General features: G+C 44.6%; 1 protein-coding gene across 1 annotated transcript; it reads right to left on the reverse strand.

The window, feature by feature from the left end:
• Positions 1 to 7419: 7419 nt before the first annotated feature.
• On the reverse strand, positions 7420 to 11424 carry LOC119296214 (uroporphyrinogen decarboxylase). The gene is made up of 6 exons (XM_037574609.1): positions 11217 to 11424; positions 10991 to 11115; positions 10265 to 10375; positions 9925 to 10113; positions 8686 to 8811; positions 7420 to 8268 (listed from the first exon to the last, which is right to left on the reverse strand). The coding sequence occupies exons 1-6, from the start codon at positions 11329 to 11331 to the stop codon at positions 7753 to 7755; spliced, it is 1182 nt and encodes a 393-aa protein (XP_037430506.1). The 5' UTR covers positions 11332 to 11424; the 3' UTR covers positions 7420 to 7752.
• Between the last annotated feature and the right edge of the window lie 933 nt (positions 11425 to 12357).

The raw sequence follows: 12357 nt of genomic DNA on the forward strand, positions 1-12357 counted from the left end.
CGGGCGTGGGCGCGGGAGTTGGGAGTTGGGAGGATAACCGCCAAATGAGGGGGGTAGGTTTTGCTCCCCAACCCTTACATTCGAGGGTTGGGAGAGGGTTTGAGGGTTGGACCCTTAAAAAAATTTAAGGGTTTGAGGGTTAAGGGGTTCTAATCTACGCGATTTTTTGCTCGCAAACTGTAAAAAAACAGTTATTTATAAGGGTTTGGAGGTTTGAGGGCTCTGCTAGAGATGCTCTAAGTAACTACACGTCGTCCTGAAGATAACTAGCAAAAAAAATTGTGATGGCTTGTCTGTTAAAGGCAACATCATTCCGACAATTTCATATAGCCCAAAGTAATGCACACATTACAACTCGAATATGTGCCGCCGCCTTAGGCTCTACGCAAGTTAACCAAGTCGCAAATAAATTTGATAAAGTGCCAGCGGGATATATTAAAGAACACATGAATGGTCCGCCACAATAACTTGGCAAGTGGGCATTGGAGAAAAAGATGTTGTATTGGTTCGCCCCGTTCACAAAAGCAACACCGTTTACTATCCACTCAACTACACTTTGCCAAGTTATACTTTGTCAAAATTACTCTCTTATGCACAAACCACATAAATACCTTGATTTTTAATTGCACCTTGATTTTTTAAATGTGAAGCGACCTCAGGATAGGTCCGGTGTTTATTAAGTCTGTATACATGGACTCAACCGAGAATACACCCGACACGGATAACTTTCTGAGTAAAGAATCTGGCGCATCAGAAAGGTTAATCTCCATTAACCCACGCATCAAGATGCAACCATCTTCCCGTCGTTCCCCCACCTGTGTACGCCTAAACTGAATATTGAGAGGAACATAACCCAACACTGTACTAATGAATACCTCTTTTCGTTGTGCAATGTTGTAAAGGGAAGAATACTGTAAGGTTAATGGTGATTCTCCCAGCCAGGTATATTCCCAGAATCTAGTACTATTTTCGTTCCCAACTATGAATTTGCTCCTATTGAAGAAGGAGGCCTTTGTCCTCATTAGCCATTCCAAAAAGGAGAATCAGTCAGTTGTGTTGTGACTTGTGCCGGAGTTTTGGAATGTAAGTATTTGTTACACAACAACTGTAACCATGTAAGTTCTATGAAACATGATCATCAAATAGTTTTTTTAGTCTAAACACACTCGCTTTATTAATCAATGATGTTCATAGAGATAGAGTTGACGTCTGGGGGGTTTAAAAGCCACACATGGTGCCCCGGATCCAGACCAAAAGCGTGTTTAGCAAGGCTATGAGCCTCTTGATTTGATACTCTACCTTCAAAGATGAAGGCACAACTATGAAAAAGAGTAATTGACTGTCTAATCTCCTTCACAATGCTCGCGTTCATTCCTCCCGTACCAAGGTTAATGTCTTGAACAGCGTTTTTGCAATCTGAGGCAATCTCCACATGGGTTAGCGACAAATCCAAAGCAAGGGCCAAAGCTTCACGACATGCCAGGGTCTCTAATGTAGTTGGATCGGTGACTCTAACACACCGTATTACTGAAGATCCCAAGTACATACCTTCCTCGTCCCTGCAAACGGCGCTATAGGATCCCTCATTGTTTGCTTTGTTTACCGCACCATCAACTCTTATTTTTGCAAAACCCTGGGGAGGCCGTATCCATCTGGCCCGGCTTCTGGGAGCCGTAGTCTGGCGACACATCTCCTTCGGTTTACAATCTTCCAGCTCTCTGAGATACTTGGTCACGAACATGTGTGTGGCCATTGGACTTTGGAATATGTTTTGATGTAGTGCCTGCCGTTTTGCATGCCAGATGGCCCAGAGTGTGACCAAAACTTGAGTGAACACCTGGTCGGGAGAGCCTCAATCAGAGCGAAGATCCACCTTTTTGCATCCGGTTCCGTAGTCTCCTCCAAGACTTGGAATGTCTCCATGGGTTGAAGTGCCCAAACGGACCTGGCCACATTGCAATGGAGCAATGAGTGCTGCCAAGAGTCCGCTGCTCCACAGATGCCACAAGTGTCAACCGTTGACATATTCCGCTGGTGGAGAAGATCGGCCGTAGGGATGGACTGCTGCGCCAAACGCCATAGGAAGATTTTGACTTTTGAAGGAACAGAAATCTTCCAAAGCCTTGACCATTGTTTTTGCTTTGCTTCCGAGTTTGAAGTGTCAGCTCTTCCTTCCAACCATGCTTCCCGGGTATGTTTTGTGTTGATCAACATTCTGTATGCAGAGCGAACCGAGAAGATCCCATTCTTCTCATGTGTCCATGACCAGAAGTCCTCGATATGTCTGGTGCAGAGCGGTATGGAGAGGATGGCCGCAGCATCAACTGGCAAGAAAACCTCCTGGATAGTAGTTCAATCCCAAGTTGCATCCGGTAGGATTAACTCCCCCACAAGATGTGGAGGGTTTGGGATTCTGCTTGTGATTGGTCGCATGTTATGAGGTCGAGGGAGCCAATTGTGTTGCCAGATTTGTGTCATCTGGCCGTCAGCAATGCACCGAACCAGGCCCTGTTTCATAGTGTCCCGCCCTTCGAGGATTGCACGCCAAACTTGCGAGGGTGCCGATCCAAGTTCGGCCTGTAGAAAGTCACTCGAGGGGAAGTATTTGGCACGTAGGATCCGTGTACTGAGTGATTCAGGGTCCGTCAAGATTCTCCAAGCTTGCCTGGCAAGTAAGGCTAGGTTGAACAGCTCGATATCACGGAAGCCCAGACCTCCACAAGCCTTGGGTCTGGTCATGGTACTCCAAGAAACCCAGCTTGCCTTTCTCTTTCCTTCCTTGCTCCCCCACCAAAATTTTCATATCAGCGAGTTTAAATGCTCGCAAAGCCCGCGTGGAAGCTTGAAACAAGACATGGAGAACACTGGAACTGCTTGTGCCACAGACTTTATGAGTATTTCTTTCCCACCGGCCGTCAAGATCTTCTCCATCCACCCCTTGATTTTATTCCACACACGATCTTTGAGGAACTTGAATGCGCCGTTCTTGCTGTTTCCTACATCAGAAGGCAAGCCAAGATACCGTTTTGACAAGGATTCATTAGTGATGTTCAAAGCATCCTTCACTTCCTGCCTCAACTCATTAGAACACCCTTTACTAAAGAACACTGATGATTTCAATAAATTCACTCGTTGCCCAGACGCCATGCAGTAGCGATCAAGCAAGGATGACAGCTCATTTGCTCCATCAATATTGGCCTTAACAAACAGCAGGCTATCATCAGCAAAAAGCAAGTGGCTTACCGGCGGGGCCGTTGGAGCTACTTGTAATCCTTTGAGGTGCGATGATTCATTTGTGGTTTTTAAGAGGCACGAAAGGCCCTCCGCTTCTATCAAGAACACATATGGAGAAATGGGGTCCCCCTGACGGATCCCTCTTGAAGGCATGAAATCCTCAAGCTTTGTACCATTGAAAAGGACAGAAAACTTTACCGAGCTAACCATTCTCATGACCAAAGTTACCCATGTTGGTGCAAACCCCAATTTTAACATTATAGCTTCCAAATATTCCCATTCAACTCTGTCATATGTTTTCATCATATCGATCTTGACCGTGCAGTATCTATTCCTTTGAGCCTTGTTCCTCTTCATGAAGTGCAAGCATTCATAAGCAGTAATGATATTATCTGTTATTAGCCTACCCAGAACAAAAGCTGACTGCTCCTCAGATATGATCTCTGGCAAAATGACTTTTAGCCTATTGGCTAGGACCTTGGAAGCAATTTTATAAAGCACATTACAGAGGCTAATTGGCCTGAATTGAGTAAGCTGGGTCGGGTCCTTTACCTTTGGTATTAGAAAAAGAATGGTTTCGTTGATCACCTCCGGGCTTTCCTCGCCCCTCAAAATGCGCAGTACCACTTCAGTTACTTCGGTCCCACACAGAGCCCAATGCTTCTGGAAAAAATGTGCCGGATATCCATCGGGACCCGGTGCTTTAGTGGGAAACATTTGAAATAATGTCGTTTTTACCTCCTCGTCCGTGTACGGAGCCAACAAACCCTCGTTCATATCCATAGTCACCTTGGACGGGACCGACTGAAGTACTTCCTCGACCCCCGATGTGCCTTCTGCCATAAACAGGTTCTTGTAAAAGGAGTTTGTCAGGCCAGCCATCTCAGAGGGGTCGTTTGTCGTTGATCCATCTGCCCTTGTCAGCAATTTGATTTGGTTCTTCCGACGTCTCATACTTGCTCTGCGCTGGAAATACTTAGTATTTTTGTCCCCGTCCGTGAGCCAGTCGACTCTCGACCGCTGTCGGAGTAAAATTTCCTCCATATGATACATCTCAACAAGCTTATCTGAAATTTTGACCTCTGCATGTGAGGGCGCTACTCTCTGAGGATCATTTCGCAAAACGTCCAGCTCCCTGCGCAGCTTTTTGATTTCTTTAGTCACTTGGCCTATTGTCGCCCCGCTCCACTGTGTTAGGGAGACTGAAAGATTCTGCAGCTTTCTGTTTAATGCGGCGACTGTGACTGCCCCGGGCTCTCCTGTCCACAACTGATTGAGGGCATCTTTATACTCTGCGTGCTTTTCCCAATACAATTCATATCTAAAGATTTTCTTACTGGTATGCATGGTGTTCCGGGGCTCCAGCTGCAGCCTGATTGGCGCATGATCCGATGCTGCTGCTGTCTCATGGAAAAGCGTTGCATGGGGAAACAGCGCTATCCAATCATTGCTGGCTACTACACGGTCGAGGCGGACTCTGCAATACGCACCTCCTGAAGTTTTCTTCTCGAAAGTCCAGGCTCTACCTTGGTAGCCCAGATCCTCAAGTGCACACACATCAAGCGCATCTCTGAACCCGTCCATTTGAGCTTGCCTTCTCTGCCCCGCTCCCTCATGCTCATGTGCAATAAGAACCTCGTTAAAATCACCCAGAAACATCCACGGCAAGGAGCTTGTTGCAGCCAAGGCTTTGAGTGTATCCCAGGTTTTGTATCTTTCTTCCACCTGCGCTTCGCCATATACACATGTGAGACGCCAGTCTGGGCTGTTAAGTGAACTAACAATAGCATCAATGTGGTACTCTGAGTAACCTGAGACATTTACTTTTATTGCATCATTCCAAAACAAACCGAGGCCACCACTATGGCCCGAGCTACCAACAGCATAAGAATGAGTAAAACCTAATGTATCAGAAAGGTTCTCGACCCGTGCTTTAGAAATTTGAGTCTCGACTATGCATAGCACAGCTGGGGCAAATTGCTTCATGAGATCACGAAGCTCTCGGACTGTCGCGGCTTTGCCCGCACCGCGACAGTTCCAGCAAAGATATTCATTATGCCCGGTGATCCTCCTCACGGGAGGTCGCCGATCTCGCATCATTGGGTTTGTCGAGTGCACCACCTTTCTTCATGGCTGCCTTGTCAGTGTTCGTGCGGTGTCTCTTAGGATCTTGTTTTGGTGGTGGGCTTGCTGCCACAGCCGAAAGCAGAAGAGGAATGGGGTCCTGTGATGATTGCAGCTGAGCAGGCATAGTTCCGATCCGTAGATCATCTGGTAGACGTTTGTGGTTCCCCTCTGCTTCCTGCATGACCAGATCAGGATCAATCATATCATCAGATTCTTGTTCCTTGATGTTTCCCCTCTCTCCTCGGCCAGAGCGGCCTCCACGCCGTCCTCCTCGACGGCCTCTACCATGGCCCCCTCCTGGGCCTGTACCTACATTCATGCTCCAGGTCGCCCTCAAGTCCTTGAAGTACAGAGCAGAAGGAGGGTGGATGCCATCGCCATGCTCCTTGTACACATGCCCTAGGTGCCCACAGACCGCGCACCAATCGGGGAGGCGTTCATATCTCACCCGATATATCTGTCTCTTTCCATCACGGATCATGGAGACAGCGTTTTTCAGGGGCTTGTGTACATTAATCTTTACCCACACACGGTAGAAGTTGCCAGCAAAATCTTGCGTGATTGGCTCTGAAAACAAGACCTCGCCAACCCTTGCTGCTAGAGGGTTTACCAGGTGTGCATACAGGTCAGGGACATCATGGATTTGAATCCATATGTTGATGGTGTCAAGAACAACCTCGGTGGGTTTTGTGATTCCGTCATACGGCTCAATCACCACCGCATTACCTCTGAAATTCCACGGACCGTCCTGCATCACGCGTTCCCAATCCCCCAGACAGAAAAATTGCATGGTGTAGAGGTTATCTTCCAACGGGCGAAACTTCACATCATGGGCCAAGTCCCAGGCAGCCCGCATATTCTTGAAGAACCAGTACTGACTACACGGCTTGTCGATATGAACCCTAGCCACCGCCGTCCATCTGCCAGCTGTTGGCGGCGCTTGCTTCTCATCAAAGACTACATCATCGAGGTCCTCCTCCCGGAGACCTAGTTCAGCCATCATCTTTTCCACCTCAGATGCGGTGCTTGACCCAGACGCCTCATCCGCCGTAGATCCCATCCCGCAACCAATCTTGAACCCTAGTCCGAAGAACAGATCGGACCTTGCGAACCAACCCTAGCTCTCTTCTCTCCCCAGGGCGTCGATCAAGGCCGGGCAGCGATCACAGATCGCCCCTTTATCAGCCCGAATCAGCAAACGAGGGGGATTAGAGGAGGGAAAGCAAGATTCTCGACGGCGGCGATAAAATCGCCTCCAGGAGGACAAAAACCCTAGCGAGAGGGAAAAATACAGTTTGATCATCAAATAGTTATAAGTTCTGTTCTACCCAAATTCTGATCTTTTCAGCTTTAGCCGACTTGGCTTTGATCTGAGCGGCCCATAGGCCGTCTTGCAAGTAGTGAATCCATCCAGGAATGTGAGGAGTAGCAGACTTGAAGATCTTATCATTTCTAGTAGACCAGACACCCCAGCATTCCATGATCACAATGTCCAAGGCAACTTCCCGTGGTAGATGAAGCAGAGCAAGTAGAATGTCATCAAACACTGAGATTCCTCTGTTTCTATCTGGAATAATATGATCCCAGCACTAAAGAGCAAAGCGGCAGTTTTAGTTGTCCGAGTGCATAGTCTGAGTATCAGAATTTGGGTCCTTTGGTTGAGTATCATATAAGATCAAAATAAATGAATCACACGAGTTTGCTTAGCTAGAAACTACCAACAAAAATATCACCAGCGATAACAAATATCAGGCTATTACAATCATTTTTCTTACTAATACCAGCTTGGCTGTAGTGTATTCTTACTTGGAAACACTGAATAGGTGGCTAGTCATCAAAAGCTGCATATAGTTAGGTAAAAACAAATGCATACAGCTCAAAACTTAAGATTTTAAAGCAAAATCATCATACAACTAACAACTAGGGATTCCTCTCCTTGGCAAACAAACTGTGGGGAAGTGCGGTACAAATTTCTGAATAAACTTCACCACCAACAGATATATAAACCATAATCAGGTATTTAGTGAGCTCAACACAAAGTTAGGCTTAAGAACAGTATCAGGAAAATAAATCCAACTTACAGCTTACATATTTTGACTAGAGTATTCTTTTCATACAAATATAAATCGATATTCTCGACTAGGTGGATAAGATTCAAGTAGTATACATGATATAAACAATTAGACACTTTCTTACACCCCCAATTAGTATGTGCTTACAGTATTACAATGAAATGGAAACAGAAATGCAGAACACATAAGCAATCACAAAAAGATGTGTTCTTCAGGTACCCTATGCTAGACATGTGGCTTCCTGCATCTATGCTCAAGTAGTGGAATCTACAACTTCTGCCGGCTGGGAGAAAGGAACAAATTCAACAACCAAGGTCTTTCAGTATCTGATCCCTTTTGCGACCTCAAAGAAATGGGCAACATTTTCCTCGGGAGTCCCCACCTTAATGCCATGACCAAGGTTCAACACATGTCCTTCACTACCAGCCTTCTGCACGGTGTCGTAAATCCGCTTGGTTATGAACTCTTTGGATCCAAAAAGAACACCAGGGTCCACGTTCCCTTGAACTGCTATGTTGGATCCCAATCGTTTCCTACCCTCGGCCATATCAACTGTCCAGTCCAAACTAACAACATCAACACCTGTCAACGGAAGCCTTTCCAGCAATCCACCAGATCCGCTTGCATATAATATCAGAGGTAAGTCAGGATGTGTTTCCTTAACAGAATCCACGATTTGCTTAAGATATGGCAAGCTGAATTCCTCAAAATCAACTGGGCTGAGTTCTGTAGCCCATGAGTCAAAAATTTGGACAGCCTGGGCGCCATTGTCAGCTTGGTATTTAATGTAGCTAGCCATGGAAGTTGTAAACTTCTGTAGCAAATTATGTAGAATCTACAAGAAACAGAGAGCAGCGATCAAGGTCAATATTATTTTCACAAGAGCGCGCGACATCAGAGAAGATTAGAAGGAAAGGAAACATAATCCAACTGCATATCTCTGATTTCATTCACTGAACAATAAATAAGATTAATGAATAATGACAACAGATTTTCCATATGACCCATGCTAATAAAATATAATGCTGTGATTTGCAGTGCTTTGCCATATAATTATACAAGTCAACTAAAATATTACGAGATTGCTAACAGCGTAGCACTATCAGTAAGTCAGACTAAAAAAGGCACTATCAGCCAGTTTCAACCTATTAGGCACTGGGATAGTTTCGAAGGAAGAAATAATAAATTGCCTCCGAAGGAAGAAAATGCGTTGTGCAAAAATATTGATTAGAACTAGGATTGTTTGCAATACCGCTGGTTCTGCGAAGGCCATTCTCTTAATCTTTGAGAAATTCTTGGACGAACCTCCCTCCACGCAATAAGATGCCAAGGTAAAGGGGGCTCCAACAAAACCAAGCACAGCAGCTTCATTCTTAACCTGAGAAGAAAACAGTGGAATCCCCCTGTTAAAATGATTGTTACTGCTAAAACAACAGCAGAGACGAGCACGCATAGCCTCACACTCTTTAAGGAACATATTCTATTAGTTTAAACAGTCAATAAATATTGAAACTGTTCCAATTATAATAGTTACCATGATAATTACAGCTCCAAAATTGTGTCGTTAATAAATAATCTAATTGTATTATAATGAAAATGTTATTTAAAAAACCATTGCAATATCGAGCACTTGTCATGACAAATAACATTCATACCCATTACTGGATGTGTGATTGTGCAATTGTACAGATTCAGAAAGTAATGGTACTCCCTCCGTTTTTGTATACAAGGCCACTTTGTTTTTCGTGTCAAACTTTGACTTATAATTTTGGTCAACAAAATATGGGTTATATGTCATAAAAAATATATCGGAAAGTTCTTTGAAAATGTGCATCCAATGGCATACCATTTATGGCATATAACTCGCATTTTGTTGGTAAAATTAATGGTCAAAGTTAGACATATAAATATTAAGTGGCCTTGTATAAAAAAACGGGGGGAGTATAAAAATACAGAAGAAGCCAATTGCCATGGAGAAGATGACACTCTATAGCCTAAAGACTCTCGGTAAGCCTATTGCCATGGAGAAGATGAACTCTATAGCCTAAAGACTCTCGGTAAGCCTATTGCCATGGAGAAGGTGACACTCTATTGGCACGGATTGAGGCTGACCAAGTAGAGGTACAATGGGTAACTTAAGAATCAGATAATGTTATAGCTTCTAAAATGTGGAGTAGCAATGAAGCCATGAAATCCATGCAAAAGCATGCATCTGAGCTTCTCAGATTCAGTGATTACACTATCATGATTCAACTTATCTACAATATTGTCATGACTCTGAAAAGCTCCAAGTAATGCAACATTGAGAAGTTGATACAACTAGTTAGCAACTTGATAATTGATCTATTAGAATGTCACACTTTGAAGAAGAAAGGTGCAGACGGACCATAAAAGTGTAAAATTACATGTTGATGTCCGAGTATCCGAGAATGCATTTGAAAGAAACACCTATTTCAAATTCCCATGCCTGACCACTAAAGAGTATACTGACCTCTCCTCGCAGCAAATTTAAAGCCTGTCCTACATAAGGGACCCACTCCTCTGGAACGAATTCCCTGACTTCGTTCACAGCCGCTGCTGTTCTCAAGGGATCATATATCACTGGACCTTTTCCTTTCACAATGTCAAAAGGTATGTTCATCCCAGGAAGTGGAGTAAGGATATCCGAGAACAAGATAACCTAGGAAAGGCAAATGAAAAAAACAAACAAGAAACTGCATCAACAATTGAACATCAGATACTGGCAACATCTCAAGTCGTGTAAGCCTTTGAGACTTGCAAAAGAGAAATTTCAAAAAAACATACAGAAAGGGCCCAAGTCCACAGCTTACTCCATCAGGCTTGAAAACCTTCCATGGCTGCAGAGAGATCTCAACAACAAGGTCAACATTTTCTGATCTTTCACGGAACAAAGGATATTTCTCGCAGAGATTTTGATAGCTCTGTTACAAAAATCAAAATGACAACATGTTAAGGAAAGAAGGGCTCTCTTTTCTTGGCACAGAAGAAAAATAGCCCAACGAAAAGGAGCCATCAGTCATTATTCAAACAAGAAACAGCCTAGCTCACTGTCTCGCTATAGTGGTAACAACCATGCCGTCCAACAAAATATATTCTGCTGTCCAACAACTTGCTTTGTTTTTTATGAACAGAACTGTAAATAAAATTGTTCTGGTGGATTTGAAAATAGGATACACTAGGAATGGTCACTAGTTCTACATTGTGCAGATAGTTATGCTAGCCTATGGTTACCTTACCTAGTCCAGATCTCTCACGCCCTATTATACTAGGAGTATTTAGTAATCTAGTTTACAACCATGTCTTATCTTGTTGTACCTCTATGAATTTCTCAGGCTCAATTTTTACTGAAACCATAACAACTTCAAGTAATTTAAATTCGCTCTGTCCAGTTGCATCTTAAGTTATTGACTCTCTTTCTCTAACTGATTTCGGCTTTATTTCTCTAATATAATTGCACGCCTGAGTGCTAATTGGGAAATGCTTGTGAAGAGAATAAGTGGTGTTTCAGATCATGTCGTTATTTAGAGTGAACCTGCCTTCATGTACCTCCCGGCCTGCCTCATGAGCCAGACAGGCGGCCTCTCCACCTTCTTCCCCTTGATTGCACTCACCAGCAGTGGCTCCTCCGCCGTCCCGGCCACAGCCGCCTCCGCAACAGCCTCTGAAACACCCCCAATCAAAACAACCCGTAAACGCTTACATCTCCCATAAAAATCTTGTGCCAAACCGCCGAACTGGTGAGCAGAGGAGGGGGCAGCTCACCTCCGACGGCACTGCAGCGGACGGAGGGGAGCGGCTGGCGGGCGGGGCCAGCGCGGGTTGTCCTGCGGAGGAGGGAAGTGGACGGCAGCGAGAGGGGCGGCCACGCGGTCGCCATTGGGGCTGGTGGGGCGAGCCGCGAAGTGGGAAGGCGACGACCTCGGCTCCGGGGGGAGTCGAAGCGGATGGGATGGGATGGGATGCGATGAGAAATCGGGATTTGGGATGAGATGTCAGTGTGGGCGAGCCACTGGGATTGGGAGGAAGCTCCTCTGACGTACGGCGCCTGCCGTTAGGCCACTGACAGGTGGGTCAAAGTTTCAGTCGAACCCATGAGTCAGCGACGGAACGGCACCCTGCCGCACGGCAGGGGATCCTCGTCCCTGGGATTGGTGTCTCGGATCTCCAGATGGGCCACTCCAGTCCAGTCGGTGCTATTTTTGTGTCGTCCCACCTCGGGCCGAACAGCCCGCGTGTTGTTCATTAATTAAAAAAAAAGACAGTCCGTGTGTCTTCGTACGATCGAACGGTGGATGAACATATTTGGATCTTTATTATGAGAGATGAATGAGACACATATTATCGTGTAAAAAGAATACTAAAATTTTGAACCAAAATTTAGATCTGTTTCACGAAATAACCATCATTTCCTAATCCTATTGCCCAAACAATCTCAAGTCTCCCACATTAGTATTGGAAACGTGAAGTATTTATCAAAATCTTTCAAGACTTTTCTAAAATAAACAAATTTTGAACCAAAATTTAGACTTCTCCCGTAAAAATTGCCATTAACTCCCAATTATGTTGTCCAAACAAGCTCAAACTTTTCTAGATTACTACAGAGTAGTCATGGCGTTCAGTTAGTACTGTTTGGTAAAATATGGTTTTGATGATTTTAATTAATATTGTATGAAATAAATCTATGGTTCGGTTTCCGTAAGACCCAACTATTTTCATATGGTTTCCACAAATACCATACTAACCAAAGTTTACATGAATTTAATAATAACAACACGACTAGACATGACAAAATTAGGAAATTGACATCGAAAACAAGTTGTGGGGCAACATCATGTAGAGCACATATAATGAACTGTACCTAATACTACACCAGGCTACAAGTAGAACCTTGATGTAAGCTTTA

This window comes from Triticum dicoccoides, chromosome 4B (assembly GCF_002162155.2).
Source record: "Triticum dicoccoides isolate Atlit2015 ecotype Zavitan chromosome 4B, WEW_v2.0, whole genome shotgun sequence".
NCBI lineage: Eukaryota > Viridiplantae > Streptophyta > Magnoliopsida > Poales > Poaceae > Triticum > Triticum dicoccoides.